This window comes from Chiroxiphia lanceolata, chromosome 1 (genome assembly GCF_009829145.1).
Source record: "Chiroxiphia lanceolata isolate bChiLan1 chromosome 1, bChiLan1.pri, whole genome shotgun sequence".
Taxonomy (NCBI): domain Eukaryota; kingdom Metazoa; phylum Chordata; class Aves; order Passeriformes; family Pipridae; genus Chiroxiphia; species Chiroxiphia lanceolata.
Genome location: NC_045637.1, coordinates 5,420,598 through 5,447,895, shown reverse-complemented (window position 1 = coordinate 5,447,895; position 27,298 = coordinate 5,420,598). Strand labels below are relative to the sequence as shown.

At 42.3% G+C, this 27,298-nt stretch overlaps 1 protein-coding gene across 10 annotated transcripts in view; it reads right to left on the bottom strand.

Annotated features, from left to right (window-relative positions):
• Positions 1-15,186: 15,186 nt before the first annotated feature.
• The window catches only part of TRAPPC9 (trafficking protein particle complex 9), a 469,416-nt gene continuing 457,304 nt past the window's right edge, over positions 15,187-27,298 (bottom strand). For all 10 annotated transcript variants that reach the window (XM_032687378.1, XM_032687405.1, XM_032687433.1 and 7 more), the window contains 2 exons: positions 25,566-25,789; positions 15,187-18,283 (listed from right to left, as the gene is read on the bottom strand). In XM_032687378.1, coding sequence (XP_032543269.1) covers positions 18,104-18,283; positions 25,566-25,789 — 404 coding nt within the window. In that variant the 3' untranslated portion in view covers positions 15,187-18,103. The remainder of the gene's footprint in view (positions 18,284-25,565; positions 25,790-27,298) is intronic.

Here is a 27,298-nt window from a genome sequence, read left to right as displayed (position 1 = left end):
ATCTTTCTTATATTGTGGTACTCAAAACTGCACACAGTACTTGAGGTGAGGCAGGAGAAGACTGGGAGAGTGGTGTTTTGGGAATATCTTGGAGGCAAGGAGTATGTGACACATAAAGAGAGCTACTTGGAGAGCAGTAGTCCTTAGCTGATGCCGTGTGTCTGCCTTAGCAAGGAGAAGTATCCAAAAGGTGACAAGTAGTGGAAGGTAGGAGGGCAAGGGAGCAGCGATGGTGAAGGGATTCAGCAAGAAAAGCACAGATGGAGACATTTGTGCAGAAAGAAAATCTCAGCCAATGCTTAGGAAGCCAAGAGGAACCATGTTCAGAAGAAACACTTTAGAAAACAACAAAATAGCTGCCTCCAAATAGCTTTCAGAGAGACTGAGAATGACAGGATTCAACAAAAGCTTGATTTTTGTGTGAATAAATTCACCTCTTTTTAAGTTCTCAGGCTAAAACACCAGCTAGTTTCAAGGCCTGTCAAATCCTCTCTCCTGTCCTCCAGCCAGCAGGCTGAACACAACATGTTTGATGTCACCTCAGACCACACAGTGCCAAAAAGGGCCAAAGACCATTTAGTGTCTGTGGACCTCTGAACATTGACCATCTTTCAAACTTGACACAGTCAGTCTTTCTGTTTTTAAAATAAGTTGCCACACAGCAGAGAAAAGTTGGGAACTCTTTGCCTCATCTTTTATTCTATGTTTCTTCCTGAGTTTTTCCTCAGACAGGGATGGACACCTCACTGGTGAAGTGTCCCATCTACTTCCAGGCATTATGTCCTGGATCCCAGTCCTTTAACAGAGGTAAACCATTATTAGGAAAACTGAATTCAACATGCACATGTTACCAGACGAATTTGCTTTCACTCAGTTGATTAGGATAGGCTTCCATTCTCATATCAACTGTTTGCATTCATATGCAGCCATGGCCTCCTCTTCTGCTCCCTGCAATTGCCAGCATAAGGCCAGCAGATTTCCAAACATATACCTCGTGGCTTTTCTGTGGCTCATTCAAAACCACCTCCTGGTTCTCATAAGACTCTTTCTAGACTTTGATATCTAACACCTCCTGGAGAAGACATCTCAGTTGTCATTGCCACATCTCAGCCCTTCAAAAGAAAAACCTACCAAAAAAACCCTGGCAAAAAACACTCAAGAAAGAAGAAAGACAGAAAGTTGTTGAAAAAGAAAACATTTTTTTTTTTATCACCAAACAGATAGCTTCAAACCTCTTGTAGGCCAGCATAGATTATCTTAGGAAATCAGAAACAAGCAGTGGCCTAGAAAACACCCATCCCAGGACTTGGTGGTGCTGCAGTTGTTACCCCTTCTCAGTAGCAGGGATAGTCACTCCTACATGTCTTTCAATGCCCTTCATTATATAGCCCTTCATTATATACTAACACATAGAGCCACAGGGCATTATCAATTTATTATTATTGTTATCCGAAGGTTCCTGTTTGCTGTATCTTAAGGCACTCCCAAAGAGTGGTTGTCCAAAGAGAGGAGCTCAGTTCAGAATGAACATCTTTGTTTTTCAAAACTTAAACATCACGTCAAATCTTCACTTTTTCTCCCCCTCTCTCTCTTATCTCTTCTGGACACCTGAAATGCAGTGTTATTGCTTTTATCTGCACTGGGGGCCCACAGAATAAGGCCATATTCACTCCTCTACCCTCATCAACTTAGCCCACTTCTTTGAAGATAGATGCAAACACACAGAAGCCTAAAGCATTGCAAAAGCTAACTCTTAATCAGAGATATTTGGTTACACCAAGGTCCCAAGAACATCCTTACCTAGCGGCAACCTTTGTCTTTCAACTCTTTTTACGTGTGTTTTCCCTTGAATCTAAGTCCATACAGCTTCTTAATCAAATCACCAAAAATGTGTTAAACAAAATGATCAGCTTGTGATTACATTTTAAGGGACAAATAGCACATGACCAGCATTAATCATTCATTACACCCCGGGTGGGTGGCTGATTCCCAAGGACTTTTAATAAAATCTAGAAAAAGCTATATTTTCCTTGAATACAGTAGCCTTCAACTGAATCAAATGGATTTTTTTTTCTTATGCCTAATTTGTTAACACTGCAGATCTCAGAATAGAATTGGCATTGCTGTTAATAAAAACATTTTAAAGTTATTACCCTCACTGAAGTCCTACAGGATTTTATTAGAGCTAATGTAATTCCCCCAGACTCTAATGATAAAACCGCACTTTTCAAATCATCTTAAAGGCATATCATTGCCACTGTCGTACCTACTGGTTTCCTTAAATACAAAAATATATCAAGGAGGAGAAAGAGATTGTTTAAGCGGGTGCATTTCCCACAAAACGTGGTATTAACCATGCTCTAGCATACCTCTAACATCGAGAGATTTATGTTTAGGAGACAAAAGCAGGAAAGGTCAGGGGGTGGACTATTGTGAACTAGTTGGTGATCAATCCTGACTAAAGACATGACTTTTTAGTTTCCATACTACAGAAAATCCCAGCCCCCATTGCATTTTGTTGTGTTATGCTTTTCCCATTATGCAATGTAGTTTTAAGAAGTGCACCCTACAGATTGTGACTGCTTTACTAATATTCTCATCAAGCCAAAGTGTTCAGTTGTTGCAGCATAGTGGGTGGAGGGGGGGGATATAATCTTTAAAAATAGATCCTAAAGTCTTTACTTAGATTGCAAAAAAATTTAAAAAAAAAAAAAAGAAAAAAAGAAATCCAAGCTACCACACACTCCCCCGTTCGTCTGAAAGTGATTTGTTGGCAAGAATAGAAGTTTGGTTTCCAAGGTACAGTGAAAGAGCATAGAGACAGCCTGAGGAATGGGATAAATATGCCATATTTCTCAGTTACACAAGGTGCTGTAGCTAAGGGGAGAGGCAGAGGGGGTACCAGTACGAAGCTGCTTGCCAAAACCACCCCAGAACATTTGCATGTAATGCCTTGTGTTCAGGAGTGGAGCACAGGTGTGACTCACCCTGCTGAGACGCGCGTGCCAGCCTCTCTGCCGCGCACAGACGAGACCCTGCAAGGCTGAGAAATCCTTTACAGTTTCCTCAGACACAATCCATGTGCCAGCTGCTCCTTGACTGGGGACAGGCTCCCTCCAGCTTTCACAGAGGGACCCAGTGGCACTTGTATTACTTGTGGCACTTGTATTACTTCAGTGGGTCTGAATCCTGCAGGAGTTTTTTGCCTTTGCTGCAAAACTCAGTACTTAGAGAGATGCAGTCCTGCACGGCCCTTTCACAGGCTGTCACCATTGTCTGCAGAAATGAAGCCCAAACTGCCAGATCCACCAAGGGACAGCCCCCAGCAGGGAGGGTTGCCACATGCACTGGAGGCCAGGAGAGGGATGCTGAAAAGTTGGGTGTAGGTGAATAAAACCCAGAGCTTCGGGGTGACTGTGCCCTACAGAGCCTATTGCAAGAGAACCTGGATTTAATTCCACTTTGTAGATGGCTCTGAGGTTCCTGCTGAGCCTGGGGCAAAACATTAGAGGATGTGAGAGAAAGGTTTGGATGAGCAGCCATTTCCCACACTGAGATGCTTTGTGGGAACCAGTCTATGGGGAGATGAGTTCCACAAAGACAGGAGGCTTCTCAAAGCTGTTTTCCATTGAGATGTTCGTTCTCATGCTCGGCCTGCAGACCAGAGGCTCTCAGATGGATGGCAACCCATTCTTCAGGTGCTGGGGTCAAGCTGCCTGGTCTCCCTATTGCAGTTTGGTCTTTGCCAGTTCTCCGTGCAGGGTCTTCCTTTTTGCTCCTGTGGACCCAGAGGGTCGCGGTACCCAACTGTAAAGGGAACATTGTCACTCCAGGTGGCAAGTGGAGCTAAATGGGATTGTGAATGAGCCAGAAATAAAAAGTATGAAAAACACAAGAGCTGGAGAGGAGACAGCAGTGTCCTTCTGGCTACCGTGCCTGGAGTGGCCATGGGAAGGCTCCAGGACATGAAGTAAAGACCAGATTAACTGTGTTGATCATTATTTCAAGCCTTATTGTGAGGTCACTTTGTGACCCAGCTTTCTCTGTCAAATCCTTTCTCCAGACACCATTTTTAGCATTAAAAAATTGCTTCAGCTGTCAATAGATCAGTCAGCCTCTTTGATGTTAAACCCTCATCCTTACTGGGACATTACCTGCGAACAGATACACAACAATGGATAATGGCCATTCCATTTAAACTCAACTTTTCCACTTCTGGAATAAGAGATCTCAGCTATTTCTAATGGAGAGAAACCTCTCAACTCATATTTAGCATTCCACAGCCCACATGAGCTTCTGCTCTAGCTAGTGATGATGTGAAGGTCAACCAAAGGCAAGGAGATGCCCTGGATACACCACAGAGAAAAAACCCCAAAGACATTCATATATACATATTCCCTTCCTCTATGATAACCACAGGTACCTTTGCATTCCTGGTTTATCACATAAAAACTCCCAGGCCTGGACCCTTTGCTTTTTCCATGTGGGTCCCACTGGAAGAATCTCCAGACTTCTGTGATGGGGTGGAGAAGGACACCAACTTTCCATGTGTCTGCTCCGAGTGTGTCCTTACAGCCTGTGGGAGTGGTGGGGGGAAACAAGACATACAAGACCCAGACATGTCCTTATGTGAATAGCCTACAGGGCTCCCAAAGCTTCTTGCAGGTTATTTTGAATTGCATCCTGTAGATCAATTTAAAAAAAAAAAAAAGAAAAAAAAAAAGAGACATACATAAGACATCTGTCATGTGAAAAGCAGAGATTTCCTTAACCCTTAGTGTTTGACTTCTTAATCACTGTATAACTAACACTCAATTATTGCTGAATCACCAATTGATTTTCATTCAATCATTGATTAATTTCCATCTGATCATCATTTGATCATTAACAGAAACTTTTAGTTAACCCCATACTGATGGCTTCTCAATAATTCCCCTGTGAATTATTCTCAGTGGCAAGCTGAAGGGACACATTAAGCAAAGCAGTCATGACACATTTAACCCTAAACCCCCCATCTGTGCCCAAAGATCACCACACTGTTACACCACACTCCCTGAGGAGTGTGGAATTCTACTGAAGCTGAGCTGGAAATGCATATGATTCAAAACACAGATAAGCATCTAATGGTTGGGTTATTTTCCTTTAATAAACCTTTCCTGAACCCAACTATTCTTCCTTTTTGTGTCCCCACCCCTCATCCTGCTTCTGCTAATAAAGGCATTTCCTATTGTAGCCACGGGAATGCTCCACCACTGCACCAAAATTTCCTCCAGCCTTCCTAGCATTTGTCCTCTGAAACGCCTGAATCTGTATGAAGGCTGCTCACAGAAAAATTAGGAGAAAAGCTCAGCAAGATGTTGAGAAGTCAACCAATCCGTAGGTGGGTCAGCTCTGCTCCTTGTTCCCTGCCAGCATTTACTGTAAACCTCTGTGGGGTGGAGGGTGGAGAGCAGAGGAGGAAGCAGGGTATCCTTATGTTGAAGCAATGGTCTGTCTTCCCCCACTCAGCCACCACGAGTTTAAGCTATGGGTTGTTGTTTGAAATTCCTAATTTTCATGGCATGTTTATTGATTTGAGCAGATAATGCATCGGGTAGATCAAATAGCTTATTAACTTTAAGGGGAGTTACATTGCATCATGATTATATAATTTAGGTACTTTGTTGCAGAATTATACTAGGTTTGGGTATTAAACCATCTATTTATTTTTCCCCCCAATAAATATGAACATGGGTTATTCCTGAGTGGAGGAACATTACTGTTGCAAGCCTGGACTGTGCCTGCTGTCTCACCTGAAGATGGGGATAGTGTGTAGCTCCGGTGACGTCATTTATAGCTCGGGTCCTGTCATTTATGTTTTGCTCACTGGAAAGGTCCCACCCAAGCCCTGTTTGTACACAGTGAGCTTGGGGGGTCCCTGCTGTAGAGATAAGGGGGAATGGGTGGCACTGGGATGGCACTGCAGGTCTGGCAGGGCTCATCTGACCCGTCAAAGCGCTGCAGGACCTGGCTGGAGGGATCAGAGCAGATGATTTCAGGCTGTGCTGTACAGCTCCTGGGGGAAGCAGCAGCACTGGAATCAGCAGCACTGCTCTTTAGCAGGATTATTTTTTTATTTGATTTGACTTTTTTGCCTGTAAAAGATTCCTGCAAACACTGAGCTTTTAAATTAAAGGGAGTTAATGAAAGTGTACCTGTGATAACTATTACTGGATCCCTTGTACATTCAACAGTCACATTAAGATGATTTCTTGTTATCTCTAAATCCATTCCAGAGGCATGTTCTTGCTGTTAGAGCCCTCCTGTGCACCATCATAGGTGCAGGTTTGCTGCCCAGCATGGCAGAAAAAATACTGTCTGACTGCGTTGCTACAGCCCAGGCTTGGCTTTTAATTTTTTTTTCTGAGACAGATGAGCTGGGGCTTAGCAGGAACTCTGCTCAATCTTTCCCTCAGATAAAGCATGGTCATGTACCCACATCACCTGGGCATTCTTAATGCAAATGGATACTTCACCTAAAATGAGAGGAGATCTTTGTCTTGTTATAAGAATAGCAATGCGGTTTTCAGCTGAGACTGCGCTGCCTTCTATCAAGCAATATCAAACAAGACAGAAATGGAATACTGTTTTGGTGTAGACAAGGCTGCCACAGTCATTCCAGTCCCCTGAATGGATTAGGCAGAGTTTAATATCAAGGTAGACTGTCCACAATATATTTGGTGCATTGTTAGTCACAGGTAGACCATGAAAAATGCATTTTCATACAGTGGTCACTTCATTTTGATTGAACCAGGCATTTGTCCCTGAGCTCTTCTCTCTGATACAGATGGGGAGTTTTGCCACTGTTTAGTTTTGGCCCTATTCTGATTTATTGATTGTTCCCAATTTGCAATGCTTGGGGTTTTTTTTGGGGGTGTGTGTGGGATATTTCTTTACTGAGAGGTCAGGTCAAACACTGGAAGAGGCTTCCTAGAGAGCTGGTATATGCCCCAAGCATGGCAGGGCTTAAGAGGCATTTAAGTAATGACCTTAATAACATGCTTTAACTTTTGGTCAGCCCCAAAGTGGTTGGGCAGTTGGACTGGATGATCCTTGTAGGTCCCTTCTAACCGAAATAGGCTTTCTTCTTTTCTCTTTTCTCTTTTCTCTTTTTCTTTTTTCTTTTCTTTTCTTTTCTTTTCTTTTCTTTTCTTTTCTTTTCTTTTCTTTTCTTTTCTTTTCTTTTCTTTTCTTTTCTTTTCTTTTCTTTTCTTTTCTTTTCTTTTCTTTTCTTTTCTTTTCTTTTCTTTTCTTTTCTTTTCTTTTCTTTTCTTTTCTTTCTCTTCTCTTCTCTTCTCTTCTCTTCTCTTCTCTTCTCTTCTCTTCTCTTCTCTTCTTTTTTCTTTCTTTTCTTTTCTTTTCTTTTCTTTTCTTTTCTTTTCTTTTCTTTTCTTTTCTTTTCTTTTCTTTTCTTTTCTTTTCTTTTCTTTTCTTTTCTTTTCTTTTCTTTTCTTTTCTTTTCTTTTCTTTTCTTTTCTTTTCTTTTCTTTTCTTTCTCTTCTCTTCTCTTCTCTTCTCTTCTCTTCTCTTCTCTTCTCTTCTCTTCTCTTCTCTTCTCTTCTCTTCTCTTCTCTTCTCTTCTTTTCTTTTCTTTTCTTTTCTTTTCTTTTCTTTTCTTTTCTTTTCTTTTCTTTTCTTTTCTTTTCTTTTCTTTTCTTTTCTTTTCTTTTCTTTTCTTTTCTTTTCTTTTCCTCTCCTCCCCTCCCCTCGTCTCCTCTCCTTTCAACTTCTTTTCCACTCCTCTCCTTTCTACTCTTTTTCCATTCCTTTTCCACTCCTTTTCCATTTTGCTTCTGGTGGACCCACAAGGTGCCCATGGCTCACAAGGTGAGTGTGGCTGGTCAACATTCTGTCTTGCTTAAGTTGTTGGGTTGGTACCCACTAGGACTGTAACTTAAGGGTTGGACTGTCTGTAGCTCCAGAGCCTCCTCTCTTAATGTGTATTATAGTATTAACAAGATGGAGGCTTGAAAGCAGTTAGGGGTTGCCTTTATATCTTCAGGTGGAAGTGAGAAACAGCTGCTGAAGTGTTTCCTCCTGGGAAAGACTGCGGAGTAAAAATAAACTTTGGGTCAAACTAAGAAAAGCCCTGTGTGAGGCAGTTGGCTCGCACTCCTGAGCTCTGTGGGTTGTCCTTCTAAGCAGCATGAATCTGCCCCCAGATCCCATTCCCTGGACACCAGCAATATTTGGGATGTCTCGAATACGGCAGAGAGTCTGAGACCACCACCACTGCTTTGGTGCCAGGGAGCCAGGTGGCGGCTGTGTCCATCTGCAGTGCCAAGACCTGATGTGCCCTTTAGTGCTGGGAAGAGGAGCTGGGAATCACATCCCCAGTGCTGAGCAGGAAGAAGCAGAAGCATTTAGCAAAGCTTAACTTCTCACTGCACGGCAGCTCTTTGCATTCAGTATTTCACGTTTCACTGGGACTGAGTGTGAAGATGTTGTCACTAAGCAACAAAACACAGATTTTGCAGGAGATAGTGAGGTGATACTAAACCTCCTTTCCTCCTCCCTCTTCTCCAATCCATCAAGGTCACCAGAACCAGAGTCTTACCTGTGTGGTGGTGCAGAGCCAGAGGGAAGACTGGTAGATAAGGGACGAGAGGATAAGAGTACTATGGACTAAATTCAAACCAGATGTGCCAGCTGTGAAGGGAAAGCCCAACCAGGCAGGAGTCTTACTGTCCCCTTGAAGTCTAACCTAAAAATAAGTCTGGCAGCAGAGCAGGGCAGGAGGTGGACAAGCCATGAGCAGGTGAAGGATGCACTTGAAAACACAGTGGGGGTTCTTCATCCACAGCACAGACCTCAAGACTCACTTTGACTGCTCCACATCCAGAAACCCAGGATTAGACCAAACAGAGAAAATGGTACAGTCTACTTGCAGAAAAGGGACACAAAGAACAGCAAGGGATTATGAAATAAATAAATCTGTTGTCAGAAAAAATTCTCCGAAATTGAAAATCTAACGCAGGGAGGAAAAGAGGTTTGGAACCAAGCCTCACAACAGAGCAGTCAGCGAGGCTGATGCAGGGGCTTTTTTGGTATTGAATGCAGACATCTGCCTGGTCTGTGGTCTGTCCCAGCATCACTGCTCTTTGCACTGCCAGCAAAATAACCACCAATGTCCCCAGAGTGATGAGCAGAGGCAAACTAACCCCAGTAAGGTGATGGGCGGCACATTTCCAGCAGTGTCCTGTATGTGCAAACAGATAGAGCGTCACCTCCCAGCTGCCAAAACACTGCTGCCTTATCTACAGCTCAGCTAGGGGTGTGGGGAACAGGGAGAGGGAAAATATGACCCTGCTCATTCGGGAACAGCTCAAAATGCCTTCCAGCCCAGGGTCTCGTCAGAGCAGGTCTGCACAAAGCCAAGATAAAACTGCAGCAGGTTTCCCTCTTCCCTTGGGCGTTTTATACCAGTGGTCCCCAGGAGACCGGTATTTCCCCATCATGTGGCTCCCTGCTGACACACTGTGGGACGCCCTGCTCGCCCAGAAGGTCACTGTACACCGGGCAGATGGTGTGTACAATGAAAAGGAAAAGTACTGGGAATGAGCCACAGCCCTGGTATTTGTAGCACAGCAGCTGAAGAGTCCATGTATAAACCTGAACCCCATGGAATTGCACCCTGTATGGGGAGGGAAAGGGGTTCCCTCTATCTGGTCTCCAAATAAATGAGTCTCCTGTGCTCACAGTGTTGGTGTTCAGAGTTGTCTCCCTGAGTTCTTCAAAGCTTTTAAACACATTTGCTAACATTATCCATGCTTGATGGGACAGTACAGGAAGCTTTATAGGACATAAAGATTAAATAGCTTTACATTGAAAGAAAATATGTTTAGATTGATTATTAAGAAGAAATTCTTCCCTGTGAGGGTGATGAGAGACTAGCACAGGTTGCCCAGAGAAGCTGTGGATGCCTCATCCCTGTAAGGGTTCAAGGCCAGTTTGGATGGGGTTCTGAGCAACCTGGTCAAGTGGAAGGTGGCCCTGCCCATGGCAGGAGGTTTGGAACTAGGTTTTGAATCTTTAAGGTCCCTTCCACCCCAAATCATTCTGGGATTTTATGATTTTACTCAGCTGAATGCAGTGGTCTGGTAAGTGAATGTCTCCATCTCAACTAGTCACCTGGCCTCTCTTTACAGCCACTGGCAAAACCCAGGCCTTTCAGGTTGGAAACTTTTCTGATGCAGGGTGGGTGTTTCCTCAGAACCCCTTCTCACAGTGGATTGTCTAGGAAGCATAGATGTCTGCCCTGTAAATCACAACAAGTCATCGTGTGGCTTCTGGTCATATCTAATGGTTTTAAATAAAGAGGCTTGTGTTAATAATATCACTGATCCCTCCTATTGTTTCTCTCGACAGAGCTTGTGTGACCCTGTGATAAACTGAGAAAATGATTCGGGCTAATTAAGAGAAAACAGTGTAAGGTCAATATGACCTGGAGAGAGAAAAGAAAAACAAATCATAAAACTTAATTGGGCCCCTATAAAGAGATAAAACAAGTTACCTCCCTTTTACCTTGTGTAGGATTTATAGTGAGAGAATTTTGTTTAGTTAGCTAGATAATAGCACCTTTCTTAAAATTTACAGATAACAAACAAACATCTGCTGAATGTCTGATTTAACTTTATTATGCTTATAGATAACATTCTTGTTAAGAAATAATGTTTATACTCATGTACCTAACAATGTGTAATGTTTATACTTACGTATAATGAATATTCATGTAGTAGCTGGAAATAAATGTAGAACAACTGTCTTCTTTGGGTGTGACAGGCGTTGGGAGTTGTTGAACCCCTTCCCTGATCACCCAGCGCTGAATTTGCTTTTATCATATAATAAATTCTGATTGGAAATTGCCCGACTGGGTTTTTATTTCTCACAACCCCAAGCCCCCATTATGGACTGATCACAAGCTTTACAGGACGTGATTTAGTATTGAAACCAATAGCAGCAACATTTAGAGAGCTATACAAAAGGGAAAATCTGGTAGATTTACCCAATGTTTGTATTGAATATATTATCCCAAAGCATTTGTACATATTTTGTCTTATTTTGTTGCTAAGTTTAAATGCACAGTATCCATGGGCTTTGTTCTGACACCCCATGCAAGTGACCAGTATTGATACACAATTCAAATAATACAGACCCAGGCCAGGTCCCTGTAGTGCCCTCCTCAAGAGATTTGTAAAGACACAGCCCTGACCAGGACTTCAGCCAAGTGTGGAAAGACAGGAACATCTCCTATCTCTTCCACTAGTAAAAAGAGTCTTGAGGGACTCAGCTCTCCAAGGAAGCAAGAGATGGGATGGGATGGGATGGGATGGGATGGGATGGGATGGGATGGGATGGGATGGGATGGATGGGATGGGATGGGATGGGATGGGATGGGATGGGATGGGATGGGATGGGATGGGATGGGATGGGATGGGATGGGATGGGATGGGATGGGATGGGCAGGCTTTACACCTTCCTCCAGGTATATGGAGGATGCCCTGGTAGGGAAGGAGAAACTCTTACTTGGTCTGCCTTGTGCTGGGAGTCTGCAATGGTGGCATCTTCTCTGGTGACATCTTCCATGTGAACAAATGCCCAGACATGGTATTTCAGTAAATGAAATTAGGCTATTCAAGTCTCATTTCATGCCTCTTCTGCTCTGCTCCTTAATTAATTTACATTCACCTTACCTTTGCTGTTGTGCTTTCTCCAGGGATTTGCAGACACCCTGGCTGGCAAAGTGACATCCTTCCTGACATGACATCCTCCTGCATCCCCAGAGTCCATACCCCCAAAAGACACAAAACATATTTGCAGCAGAGCGGAGCACATCCAATTACTGTACTTGTTCCATGAATCCTTTTTAATTCTCAGGGGTCTGTGGCCTTTCTCAAACCAGAGGTGAGGAAAAGCACAATCATTATTAAACTGGTGAATTGAGAGTTGGGTTTTGTCTTTTTTTTTTTAGGAGTAAAAAAAAAGAATGAAAGGGGAAAAGTTCTCTGTTTCACACTTCTTAAGGTCACACTTCTTATTAAGGTTCCATTTAGAAAGAGCACATAATTTCTTAATACATGTTGAGGTGATTGATGAATCATTTATTGTATATTGCTATTGAACTGTTGGTCTCTAGAGCTGTGATTTAACCATCTATAATACCTGCAACTGCCGTGTACACAGCCATCGATAATGTTGGAACACAAAGTATTCGTGTGCATAACGTGCTTACCACATCTAACATTTATGAATGCTCTATAAACAATTTATAAATGAAATTTTAATATACAGCGTAACCTATTTTTAATGTTGTGGTAGTTACATAACCCATTTGGCCTTGATTCATCTCGGTTAACTTCAGGCACCTTGTGGAGGTGTTTGTGTTTGTATCCCTGTGCTATTTCCCTCTGCATTTCCACCCTCCCTCCCACTGCTCACTTACCCCTGTTCTGCCCCAAAAGTTCTGTCAATGTGTCTGTGAGGGATGCTGCAACCTCACAGGTTTCTGTGTGATGATGGAGCTGCACATCAGTAACCCCCTCACTCACATGTGGGGTAGTGTGTTTCCTCACACTAAAGGACAACACTCCCCTGCCTTTTCTTTCCCCTTTTCAACCCAAATCCATTGCATGGGTTCAACCTCATGTGGCCACACAAAGAGGTGAATCAGGCAAAAGGAATGGGGAGGGAATGGCATCTCTGCTCTGGATCTGAGCTGTTGGGAAAGGAGGTGACAGGTAGATGCCTAAATCGGACCATGGCATCACTTCAACCGTGGGCCTGGACTGGTTTGTAAGAACATGGGCAGGCTTTGGAGAGCAGAAAGGTCCTGTTCCTGACACAGATTAGTGATGACGTCCTCATAGCCATCAACAAGATGCTCATTGTTAAAATGTTTCAATAGTTGGCCTGATTTCTCTCTGGCAATGTCTCCATTGTTCTGTTCAAGCTGAACACATGCTGAAAAGGGGCTGAAATCACCCTTCTCCAGTCATGGCATCAGAGGACACTGGGCTGTAACAAACTTTTCAGAGGAGCCAGTGCTCTCTCATCACAAAGTGGTGCTGCGTTTCCCCAGTGTTAACATATGCCTTCCCTTATGCCAAGTGATTTCTGAGCAGTTCCTGAGGCATTTTCCTGTGGCTGTGGAGAAGGGGAGGATGAAAGGACGCTGGCGCAGCCTGTGCTGGTACCAGCCCTCGGAAGAGAAACACTTGGAAGACTAACTGCAAACAGGAGGCAGCTGAGCACTGTTTCACCTGGTGTGCAGCACTGGGTGCAACGTGGTTTCCCAAAGCAGTCTGTGCACATGATTTACACCTTCAAGGTTCATTACTGTGACTGGTACAGACACATACTGAGAACATCTTGGCCTGGAAGGATCTTCTGCACTCCCAGACTTGTACAAATCTATTCCTCGTGTCCTAAAATGCCAGCGCCAGATGTGGATGAGATGTCTTCTCCTTGTACCAGGGTTCCTGGGAGCCACTGGTGATGGCTCATGCAACACAATGGGAGGGGGGCCTCAATGTCAAATTTGCAGGTTCAGATGTGGATTGTACATCCGAACAAAGGTTTAGCAAGTTCCCCAGGTAGATGTGTGACTGAATTAGCTGTAAAAAGGTAGTCTACTAATGTACTTTCCAATAATGTGCTAATATTAGGAACATGCTTGCTGAATCAGGAACAAGGGGACAGTAAGTAAGCAATATATGTTACTTGATGTCACCTACATACAACACAAATCCTACTGGTGTTATGGAATAATTGATGCATCAAGAATGTAGTGGCCTAAGTATCATTCTAAAAAGCAACATCAGATGGTAACAAAAGAAACAAGATCTTGTTCAACTGAAATAACTCAAGATGCTTTAAAGATGCTCTTTTTAACAACTGAAGTTGGGTTGAAGCAATTTTTTCCTCAACATGAAGAAAATTTAGGAGGGGTCTAATAGATGCAGAGGAAGGAAGGAGAAACAGAAAGGCACAACTTAATCCTTTCTGTTGGGACCAAACACAGAAAAGTAGAAAAGTGCAGTGAGTGGAAGAATCAGTGTGAAGGATGAGGTGAAAAAGAGCAAGATGAGAAACTAAGAACTAAAAAGACGCTGAACAACCCAAGGACCCTGAATCAACCCCAGAATGGTCTAACTTGCAGAAGTAAACATCTGTCATTGAACACTGGACATAACAGTTTTCCAGATCTGTGTGTCTGCTTTATTAAGAAAAGAGCACTAGTGTTTACAAAGCTCTGTAAAGCCTGTACCTATATGAAAGCCTTCCAATCATCCCACCTGTACCCAAACAACTAAGTTGCAAGTCCAGAGCTCTGGAAGGCCTGCTTCCATCCCAAGGAGCTGGCAGTCAGCACTAGATTGTTGTTAGAGCAAGTAGGATGGATGCACAGTCCCATTTCAGTGACAGAAAAAGTGTCCACACCCAGGAAGGGAGTCAGAGGATTACAGGAAGGGACAGTGCAGCTGGTTCTCACTAAGGAAAGTTTAAGAGCTTCTAGATTGGGAATCCAAACACAGGAGCCTCAGGACTTTGATAGAAGGAGCTCAAACAAGACTGGACATCAGATAGTTTTTAAGTGCTTGCAGCCAGTCTTCCAAGATGTACCACCTGGTCCTCCTTCCAGCCTTTGAGCTGTTTCTTAGAGGATGGACAGGATGATAGAGTCATGCAATGGTTTGGGTTGGAAAGCACATTTATAGGTCATCTAGTTCCAAGCCTCCTGCAATGAGCAGGGACATCTTCAATGAAGTCAGGTTTCTCAGAGCCCCATCCAACCTGACCTTGAATGTTCCCAGGGATGAGGCATCCACCACCTCTCTGGGCAGTCTATGCCCTCAGTGTCAATATTGGGATACTGAGGCATTTGTTGCCTTTTATGTGAGTGCAGCTCTGTCCCCTCAGCTGACAGTGACCAGACACTGACACAGGAGCCATGCCATAGAGTAGACATCTTTCACCAGCTCTGAGTTCATCTGGGAAGAGAAAGGCTGAGTGAAGCCGAAACTTCAGTTCCACGGTCAAACACATTCTCTCAGAGACAGAATACAGCATCAAGAGACATGTTATTATTACCAGTAAAAACACACAAGAACACTATCAGGAATTACAGGCAGAAGAGACAGGCAAAGGTTTAAATGCAATGAAATAAGTATTTATTCAGACAGTTAAAGTTACACAACTTAGGCTTCACCAATGCATACATCTACTGAACCAAAGTCTGCTCTCAGCAATGGTGATTTAAATTAGGAATGATTGAATGCAACCACTGGGCTTGTATCAGATTTACATCTGTATAACAATGAGCAGTTTGGCTTATCATGTTCAAAATAATTGCTGGGTGTTTTGGAGGAATAAAAGCAAGTTTTCAATACCAGGACAGGAGAACAGATCAGAGGAATATTATCCTTCTTCCAAGCAGTACAGTGACCAATCCTGACAGCAATCCCAGTGACTTTAAGCACCTTCACCTCACCTTTCTCCAAATTATACTAACACTTAAATATTTTCCTTCTGGACAAATCAAAAATGATCTTCAGAAGGAAGAATTTCTTGTGTTTCATCTCTCTCACCAAGACAAGTAAAAGTGTGAGAAAATTGGGAAAGATATCATAAATGCCAAAAGTAACTAAGCATCAAAGCTGACAAGGGACAGAGTAGTCTACTATATAATGAACAGACAGACCTTTAAGGGTCAGCTCACACATAAGAACTTATATTTATATGCACATATGACAGATTTATAATGGCATATTGGATACCTAAGAAATAATACAGCTTGCTTTTGTTATAATAAAAGCTGTTCCCATTCCAACAGCTTTAGCAGGCTGTGGATCAGGATCCTTTATTAGTAAAAAGGCACAGGAATGTTGCACCCCAGTACAGGCTCCATGGAACAAGATCCTCTCTTCTCAGAGAATGCTGTCAAAAATAAATTAGGAAATGATCCCATAAGTGGGTAAGTTGAAGCATCCTGAATGCAACAGCATGTGCTTCACAATATTTTTGTTTGGAACGCAATGTGGCCCTTATAAAGCCTTAGCTTTATTCCTAGAATCTGCAGATTACCTGCTGGGAATACTGAATAAAACTCAATTTGGATTTTGCTGCAACAGTGTTGTGCAACATAGTACAGACACACATGTCAAAAACAAGCTTTTATGGAGAAGATCAACTGGTTTAGTTCCTGCTCTCCTTGGAGCTTATTTTTTCTGTACATATGCCTACCCAGTGACAGAGAATTCAGACTCACAGCACAGTTTGGTAAACTAAGCTCCACCAACACAAAAATAAATGCCCAACTCAGCTGTTGGACTCTCTTTCCATGGGTGTTCTGGCCCAGAGCCACTGTGCAAGTCTAAGGAACAATTTTGTTACTGGACACTGCTGACAGAGCAGTAAATCATTGCAAGTGAATCTTCAGCTGGCCTCGGATTCCCATCAGTTCAAGGCTGAAAACTTCCACTCTGGCATTCAAAGCTGTTCACAGAGCTACAGCTTGAGCAAAAACACTGATAACATTGCCACAATACATGTTTTTAGAGATAATACCCTGCATATACTGGAAATTCCCTCAAGTTAGAAAGAATGAATACATTACAGTCATTTGCAAACATGCAATGAATTGAGTTTTTAGCACTGTCTTTCCTACAGAAAACACCAGTCACATCTAAAAATATGGTGCAGAGAGCCAGAACAAGCTACCGGGTCAGGCATGAAGTGGGGGGCCCACATTTGGATGAAGTCTAAAGAAACAAAAAAAATCTGCAAAGAGGTTGTGCATGTAGATTTAAATCATACAGAGTTAACTGGACCACCCCCGCTTGGTGTATCCACCCCCAGAAATGTTCTACCACCAAATTTAACTACAAGTTTAAGAAAATATTGAGACAGCATTTAAACATATGGTCCATGAAATAATATATTAATCATACAGCTAAGACATCTCTCCGCTTTACATGGGGTAAAAACATATCTCACTATACAAAAACATTACTCCGAAAAACAGGCTAAATCTTCAGTACATTCATCAACTACTTTTACAGTTAGGAATTCCATAGCCTTAATCGGCTAATAATTAAACTTAAAAAAAAAAGTTTAAAAAAGAAAAAAAAAAAAAAAAAGAAAAAACAGCCACAGAAAAAAGCAGTATATTAGCATGAAAAATCTGTTCAGAAGAGTTTGCAAAAACTCATGCAAAGTTATATTAACAACCATCTGATTAATTCCGGTGGGTCTTTAGGTGCCTGCAAATGTTTCAAGTGATTGTATAAAACAGAACTGTGACAACTCAAATTCACAGGCAAGCTCTAGGCAACCCAAAAGTTGGCTTATTTCTTCTCTCAAGGACAAAGCTCTCTAGCTCTTCCTCACCGTCTTTCCTTTCTAGTTCACAGATCTGCCAAACTAAAGGCAGTGACTTCACCAGGAGCAAGTGGCACTGGGCTCAGCGGAGGGAGAGAACTGGAGGCACATTTGCTATTCTTACTTTCAGTAACACGCTAAAGAGCACCACAACTGCTATTTATTACCAAAGACACCAAATACTCAGCAAGCAAGTGAACAAGAACAAGCAAGTGAACAAAATCTAAGAGACATCCACACCTCAAGGGTACATGCCATGGGTCCAGAACAAGCCAGGAGGAATTTCATGCAGATACACAAATCTTACTGAAAAATTCTAAATTATTATTATTATTATTCAAGTTAGAATTGAGACCTTCAAATACATGGTTAAATTCAGTCCTCAAGACCCTTTCAAACCACTGACATCAATGGAGTATATTAAAGTATAATGCATATATTAACAATTTCAAAGGTTTTTTGGAAACAGAGGAAAACTCCAGCACAGTTATAATCTCTCTCTCCCTCTCTCTGAAATTAGCAAAGGCAGCTGCCCAAATGACTATCAGCCAATTCAGAAAGTGTTCAGCTGTTCCTCCAAAGTGGAGTCTGTGGCCTGGGGTTGGACAGAAACAAGCTGGGGTCAAGCAGAGGCTGTGCCAAGCATTGCTGTGCGCTGTGGTTAATCAAGTAGCACACAGTACATTTACAGCTTCGTTGGGACCACAGGCTCCGTAGCACGGATGTGGACACTGGGAAGACAGAGCCAGGAGAGAGGCAGCTCCCTGTTGCAGTTGTCTTCATGGAATTTGATATTCAGGTAGAAATCACCTGTGTAGAGAAAGAGAAGTGCTCCAAAGTATACAGAGTCTTTGGTCGGCTTTACCTGGAAATGAGAACATAAAAATCAGTATAAATAAAGCAACAACAAAGCAAATTAATTGCAGTTCAGTAGCTCCTTCAAATGATCGCCAAGTATTCTAGATTCACATCTTGATGTTGCTTTCACACAAAAAGGAGTAAAGATCTTGTCCCTATTCTAGCAAAACTGTTGCACTGAAAATTAAATCCTGTATTTTTCACTCATGCAGTAAAGATGAGGCACAGCTCAAACCACAACACAGGCTTTCAGGAGTCACTGATTCCAAAACAGAGTTAGTTTAAAGTAGAGATCACACGAAATCTTTCCTTCGACTGCATTTATCAACATGTCTATTAAAGGTCTAAATCATGTCTCTGAATTAATTTTAAATATATGGTTAAACACCACTTAACAACGTATCAATAACTAAGTTTATCCTCACTTATTATTGACATAATCTGACTGCAAATTCTAATCTTTAATATTAGGAATTTAGGAATCTTTAATATTCACAATCATTAAAATAATGAAGTTTAACAAAAAAAAAGGAAGTAGGTACCCTGATTTAACTTGCCCAAATAAAATACAGAGTACACAATGTTTCTACATTTACATATCTCCGTCCAATGAAAAAAAATTTACAGTCTATATCTTCACAACGAGTAATATATCTTAGTTCATCATTTCAGCAAGACACTTCAGTCATTTCTAGCTTTAACACTCCCACGACTGTTTAGCATGTGATAATGTTTGAATTAATATCTGCTCCCAAAAGATGTTAAATCCAGTTTGAGGGTGCCTGTAATTGGATTAAAGTTACTGCAGATGCAAAACACGAAATCAACAACAAAGCCATTCCACTGGATGGATTTTTTCAAAAAATTGTGAAAAGGTAACTTAACCCCAGCAGAAAAGACCCAAAAAAGGACATCTGATCTCCTCAGTACTGGTCTTCCCTCAACCAAAGCCATCTTTACCAGGTCCTTTCTTCTCTCTGGACTCTGAAACCATCAACCTAAGATACACTCATAGAGTCATCCCTACTTTCACTGGTAGAGCTGTGCCCACGTATTTTCTTTTCACTTAAACACCCAGTGGCAATGGACCTTTCTTTGGTCATCCCCAAACACCTCAGTGTCCATCACATTACAGAGTCCAGTGTTGATTCCAAATTGACAGCAGGACATACCACCGGTCAGACAAGCAGACACCCAAGCCCAACCACAACAGAAACTCTAGTGTTGGATCCAGAAGCACTGAGTTGTCCAAATATGCTGGACTTGGTTGGGTTCAGGAGGGAATAATGACCCCTTTGCCAGAGGCATCCCTAGGAACTGATGGGACATCACCACCTGCGATAGTGAAGGGATGAGACCAAGGCTCCAAGGTTATCAGGACTGTTGCCCACTATAAAAAATTTGGTCATCTGGTAAACTGGGACACCAACCATGGGGTATTAACTGGGAAGGTGTCTGTGGACTCACTTTGCTGAAGAGCAACTTGCCATTGCATAGGAAGACCTGAACAAGGATGATGAGTAGGCAGAGAAAGTTGGGGCTGTCCAGCCTGGAGAAGAGAAGGCTGAGTGGAGACCTCACAGCAGCATTCCAGTATCTGAATGGGGCCTACAAGGAAACTGGAGACTCTTTATCAGGAACTGTAGTGATAGGACAAGGAGTATGGGGATCAAATTGAAGAGGGGAAGTTTAGGTTAGATATGCAGAAAAAAGTCTTTACTGTGAGGGTGATGAAGAATGGCAAAGGTTGCCCAGAGAAGTTGTGCATGCCCCATCCCTGGAAGAGTTCAATGCCAGGCCGGATGGGGCTTTGAGCAGCCTGGTCTACTGGAAGGTGTCCCTGCCCATGGCAGGGGATTGGAACTGGATGATCTTTAAGGTCCCTTCCATCCCAAGCCTTTCTATGATTCTATTATTCTAAATTGCTCCTGAAAAGGGCCTGGCTGTTCACAAGCATCCACATCCTCAGAGCTGGAGAGTCCAGGCTCCCTTCAGTTTTGGTGCTGAGCACTTTTGCTGACCTAAGGCAAACTTGTATCAGCATCGTATCATCCATGTGAATGATCAGAGCAGCCACAGCTGTTCTCCTGCCCCATGTCCTTGGCATCTCCCCTTCTTGATGGGTACAAGTTCTTGCCCTCTGGCACTGTGTTTGGACACGCAGAACAACATCAAGCCGTCTCCCCTCTTGCTTCCTTCCCCTTCTCCCGGGGCTGCCAGCTTGTTTTCTGCCTGACTGGGACTGATGTGAACTTGCATCTAGAGCAGGACAGAGGCAGGCACTAAAGCCAGCAAAGGCTGGAGGCAAATAGCAAATAAAACCTCCTCAGGACCCACATCTCTTTCAAGTTTCCAGCCCATTTTTCCTAATTCACCTGCACCATGAAGGAATATCTGCAACAGCAGTGATCAGAGCCCTTGACAAGCAGGAATATGGCTTCAGGCACATCAACACCAACACCTAACATCAATGTTCATGGTTTGGGGTCTATCCATATCTGTTTGGCCACCATTAGTGTAATCAACACTTGTGGTTTGGAGAAACGGGGAAGCAAAAGCAGTTTGAAACCTTCACACTGTTGAGACGCAGATAAGATGTTTCTTCCAAAACAGGAACCAACTTTGGAAAGTAAGGCTGCATCTCCAGTGGGGCTGCCTACAAACATTCCCAAAAGAGCAGAAGTAAATCAGCAGCATTCAGGTCAGCAGTGGGTCACATTCAGCCCAAATGGTACACCAGGTACAGGACTAATTTTGAGGTTAAACCACCTACATTTAGGTGTGTCCCTGCACACCAGGTAGTTTCTACTACAGAAAGAAGATATATAATCAATGCAGACAGTGGAGCAAACACAGAATGGGTTGCCTAGGCAGCCTATATAGTCAGCATACAGCTCCCTAAACACAGGTACCTTGTGACATTTGGGATGGCCTAAGGGACTAAAACGTCTGGGAAGATTTACAGGATGTCTTACAGGATTCCCAGCAGCATGCAGAGGTCAGTAGGATTCCCACCTTAGATGAACCTAGTGATAGCAGACATCTACTTTTTGGCAACAGAATCTCACCCCTGGTGTTTATAAGCCAGGTTCTACCTGTTGCAGACCACATCTCCATTGACTAATGGGAGCTTAGCAGGCCAGCCTCCATGGCAACACCTACTCATTCAGGTGTCCCTGTCTGGAACTGAATCCACCCAAATGTCTATAAAGTCGGTGTCCACATCTGAGCCAGCTGTTCAACACAAGGATTCACCTCACCAAATGCAGAATGAAGTAAAATATCCCCTGAACTTCATCAGCCCTGATGACTTGCTCCCCACTGCCTGTGAAGGGAGCTCAGGGTGCCTTGTTCAGATGTGTTCACAGGTCAGATGTTCACTGCCATAGCTGACAGGACATACCATCCCACTAATTGCAGTGCAAGATCCAGCTAACCTATGAGAAACATGAAGATCACATATTTGTGCCTGACCCAGTCCAAATTTGTATTGTCATTCGATCTAGCAGCACACAGCTGTCTCAGTGTCACCAAGTAGATTTGTCATTACTTGCTGTACCAACTTGTGATGATGTTGAATACATGCTCCCTGAGCTGAGTCAGAGCTGAAACAGACTACTAAAATTCCATCAAAGATGGGAAGCTTCTACCCCAGAAAAAAAATGACCACAGAATCAAGAAAAAAAAATGTCCATGTTACTCTTTTGTTCCACCAGGATAGAAGAAAAATTAAGTTTCTAGATCCATCCTAATCCTTCCCTGATTTAGGCTACCATGTGGGACTGAGATTGCTTAGAACTAATTACTACTTATTTATACTGCTGTAGTACTTAGGGAGCTCAGTTGGAGATTAGGGCTAGTGCCAGCTCCTGTTCGCTGCCCCAAAGAGTTTACAGTGCAAGTAAAACAGTGCCAAGAAAACTAATTTGTTCCAGATGGGCCACAGAGGACCTGCCAGAAGTGAGCAAATGTTCATCGTGGCTTCTGAGCTGATTTAAAATGACCATCTACTAATGAATTTCTCCTCATCTCCCACTACCAACCACTTGATCTCGTGCATGATAACAAGCGCAGGAAAAAAAACCTGCTTGAGAATAGTGATGGCACCAGCAGGAACAACAAGGGAGGATGAACTGCTGGGAGCTAAAGGAATCTCCATAGAAGATAATATTTTTGGCTTTAATTTGGCAAGAAGCAACTCTGTCTGATTAAGTAATTAGTCAAAAAAAAAAAACAACTGGTAAGAACTAAAAATTTTAATAATATGGCTTAAGGCAAATTTCATGTTGTGAAGTGAGATAAAAAATTAAGTCAATGCACCATATTTTAATGGGTGGATTCTACCATGTCATCTTGTGATTCAAAACTCTCCAATTGAACAAAAATGTCAACTAACTAAATAATAACTGAGAAAGTCACTTTTTCTGTTAAATACAGACACAGAAAAGTAAGGTGAACCAAATTAGAAGCTGTGCTTAAAAATAAAGATTCTACTTAATTTGAAATGCATGGAAATAGTTCAATATCCTTTAAAATTTTCAGTAAAAGACTTTGCTTTTTGAAGTAGCATGTCCCAGCAGAGACTTTGTTACACAAACCCAGGCTGCTGCATTGAACTGAAGTAAAAGCACAAAAAGGTGAATAAGTGTCATTACATTACTTCCAAGATAAATCATCTCACCTGGACTTCAAGCCACAAGAAAGAGAAATATAAAATCGTGTGATTTTTGCCCTTTCAACAATTTCTATTCATACTGCGATGCAGCATGCGCATTCTGAAAATTCCTGTATATATCCCCTGTCTTCCAGATAGCAGCAGAAACTGGTTTGAAACTTTTTAGTCCGGAATCAAAAATAACTGTGAATTTTAGAGCATGATGCTCAGTATGAAACTAACATTTAGGAAAGCAGGGCAGTTTGGGGTTTTCTTTGCTTTTCCCCCAGAGAAATCACATTCAATTGAATACCAATAACGCAGTTTCTGCATCAGCATGACAACAATACAAATTTTTCAGGGTGTGGGAAGTATCTTTTCTTGCTATAATACCTGATGTTCCCACTCATTCTTGACCATACACCAGTGACACACCAAACCATACTCTAGTTCTCCATCCTTCCTCCCACCCAGCTCAGCCCTGCAATAAATCATGTCAGCACCTCTGTGCCAGTGTCAGAGTGAAGTCAGCCCAATTAGCTTAAACTGCTGACGAACGTTGGTTTTGCTAAACTGGACAACTTTGCACAAAAACAAGTGCTCACAGCATCTCTCCCGGTGGGTCTGCTGGGGAAGAGGGCAGCATCTTTCACAAGCAGCTGGGAAAGGGCAGCAACTCAAGACACCTCCATTAAACAAGAAAAATAATCAAGTGCCAATGACCTGAGGTTAAAAAAATAATGCGGCCATTTTTAATGGCTTCAACAGAGCAGAGCGGAGTTGAAGACCTGCAGGGAATCTGGTCCAGTGTCTCAACTTTCATTTATAAAAAAGAGAAACTCTGAATCTCTTTCATCTCACCCAACCATGAGCTTTTTTAGTTTTTTGACCAGTGTCTGTCTGACTTTTGACCAAACTCAGAGCATGAACACAATTCTGTGTGTGGTTGTTCTTCCCTGAAGCATCAAATGCACAAACCAGGACTTTCTTCTTGTCCCCAAAACAGGTAGACCTTTCTGAAATCTATTTTCCATTACTAAATTAGTTATTATGAGGGAAGAAAGGGCCTCTGACAGCATTAGATATACTGAAGAGTTTTCTTCCATGATGAGGGCTCTATGCCTCGATGAAACACGACCAAGCATTTTCTCTGGGAGCCTCTGTAGCATCAACACTACACACTGTGAAATATAACACTTCTTGTCTAAGAGTCAACATTTTCTTCATTTCACTTTTTTGGATGGAAAGGAGGACAAATAGCAGAAGAAAATTCTATTTTTAACTTCTTGGAGACTGTGTTTACAGGAGAAATGTCACAGTCCTGAACAATGGGGCAAAAGCAGAGACCGTAACGTATGAGAAGGCTGCCTGGGCAGGCACAAGAGATGTAACCTCCCGACTTTTTGCCTCATAGGAGACTCAATCAGAAGGTAAGAATACATCACGCTGACATCTCCCTATTCCCTCATTAGCCAGGAGGGTCAGGCCCTTCGGCAGCCGGGCATCCAAACACTACCAGTCTGATTAAAAACTCCACATTGTCAGGAAGCGAGTCAAAGAAACCCATCTCTGGATGATTTCTGTTGATATACTTAAATTATGCAGCTATAAGAATAAAGTTAGCCCCCATTAAAATTCAAGCTGATGGTGTATTTCATGCTCATTAGCTTTTAGAAATATTTTCTTCTGTGATGGGTAATTGAAAAATGTGCATGGTGACTATCCCTGTGGTTAACCTTTAATTTCCTTCTTACTAAGGTTCACTCATATATTCAGTTTTGACAGGTACATTTTATTACTGATCCAAAAAGCTGACCTAAGCGAAGGTCCTAAGCACTATCCCAAACACTCACCCCCTCCTTCATGTTTATTTCAGAAGTTACCAGAAATACTGATTGTTCCACTCGGCAGCATTGTCTGTAAGTTTTCATTCCTGGTATTTTGTTGTTGCATTTTTTGGGGGGGAAAGGATGTGGGAGAGAGTAGTTTTATCTGTATTTTCAGTGTCTTGCCTCAGAAGCAAAAAGTTCTGAACTTTCTAAAGAAATTGAGAGAAAAATCATAATCTAAATTGTTTTAAAAAGGGGCTTTTTTGCCTCATTTTAAGCATTTCTTTATAGTTTTGTAACAGTATGCTAAGCACCAAGGAAATGAACCAGCTCATCAGATTGGTCATTAATGTTTAGCATTTTCTTTTTACAGTCTGTTGCATTTCCTCAGGACCTGACTAAAACTGATTTGCTGAGCTCCCTGGCTTAGCCTGGGGAATATTTCTTATGGACTAAAAAGAAAAAGTTATTTAAAATCTATTACTGCAGGCTGCACTGGATGACTCAAGGGACTGGTGATATGATATTGACCATTCAATCTAGGTTACCCGCTCACATTTAGTCCGACCTGGGGTGACCAAAAGCTACTGTCTCTGATAATTTACTAGTGGTTTACATGGTAGGAAATTATAGTCTTAAACCATTTCAAGAGAGATGATTCTGTATCCCCCAACCTAGCAACAGATGCCATAATCATGGTGCTTTCCAAAAATTAATTTGCCTTAAAATGCACAATTAAAAAAGGAAGCCCTTTTCTGCAAATGCCGATCGTCCAGAATCCTGATACTCTTGATAAAACGACTTACTGAGTCGATGTAGAAGGTGTTGGACCCCACGAAGGTGATGGCATCTTGCAGGTCATAGTTGTGCACCCCGTTCTGGTAATCCTGGTAGGGCATCACGGTGAGGGCGAAGGGTCCCACGCTGTGTTTGCTCCAGTTGGTCAACTTCACCTGCAGCGGGACGGGGTCGCCCACCTGGCAGTTCACCACGACATCACAGTCACAGAGCTGGCCATCAACAAGGATATCTGCAGATCAAGGAGACAGTTCCACATCAGGCTGGACATCTGCTTTAGAAACTGTGTTAATCTTGATGGGAAGCTTAAAGAGAAAAAGTGATCTTAATGAAGGAGTGCAGGACACTTAACTTTGAGAAAGGAAACACACCACTGTTGTCCCGTGCAGGGCAGTGCTACAGGGGACCTACTTGAAAAAAAACGTTCATGAAGGCCTGATATCTGTCTACAGTTGTTGAAAGAGCTATGAAAAACAACCAATTATGATCTATACACAGGCATCAGAAGATATTATTTTAACGTCCTCCCTTGAAGGCCAAAGCCACAGACAATTTCTCATGTTTCTCCAGAAAATCAACAGCATCAGATGAAGGGAAATACAAACAGTAACCATTACTATAAACAGTAGCTAGATAGATCCAGGGCTGGATGCCCATGTTCACATGTTACAACCAGAATAAATCCTCCTGTATGGAGGTGACCTTTTGGAGCAGGACAGTCACTGCCAGAATTTGCAATGTAATACATATATTAAAGTCCTGATTATAAGGAAAAAAGGGATTTCAAAATTATACAGCAGTACTATGAGCTTGTTCGCTCTTCGCACTTTAATTCCTTCTGGGATTTCTATTTTTAACTCTCTACTTTTCTTTCTCTTTCTGGGATAGCAGAAACTATAAAGCCTCTAAATTGGTTACTGCTGGGACAATGACAACCAGAGTAATGTGTCCACTAACCTTGTCCATTTGCTTATACAGAACCAAAATGTTTCATTACCAACACACTAGGAAATTCTTAGTCCAATTCCCTGCTCTGAAAGGGTTCCCAGTTGTGCAGTATTACTGTATTTTTCAGATGAGGGTTATCTCCAATGCACTATTAATACAGGAACATTTCTATTTCACTACGGGTTCATGTTCAGAGATAAGAGAAAGCCCTGGGACATGTAAGAAAGCATCCCCTGTGTGAATACCTATCCTCACAATCTCATATGCCTGTGAGGCATTTCCATCACTCCAGCTCCTCCTCAGTTCCTTGCCTTATGACATTCATCATATTATTCCTTTGCCAACAGCATTGGATTTACATTAGTAATATCCTCTCTTCAAGGAAAGACACTATTTTTATGCTTCAAGAACTTTCACAGAAAAAAAAATATAACAAAATGATTTTTTTTAAAACTTATTTTTGTTTTGTTGCCTTAGACAAAAAGTACAAAATGATGCATGTTCTTGTGATGCCCTTTAGTCTGGCAAACTGAACAAGCCTCAGCACAGCCACTGGGAGAAAAAAAAAAAAGAAGCTAATGCCAAAGAAGAAAAAAGTTCAGAAAAGAACATTTATTCCACAGGTCAGATCAGCAAAGCTGAGCTACCCAGATGAAAACCCCTCTTTGACCAAAGCTGCCCAAATGCAGCAGCAAGTCCCAGATACAAGAGGTTTGGTAGAGCAAGCCAAAAAAAACCCTGCAGTGCTCAAACTGGAGCTATCCAAACCCCATGTCTGTGTCCCAGCTGGAAC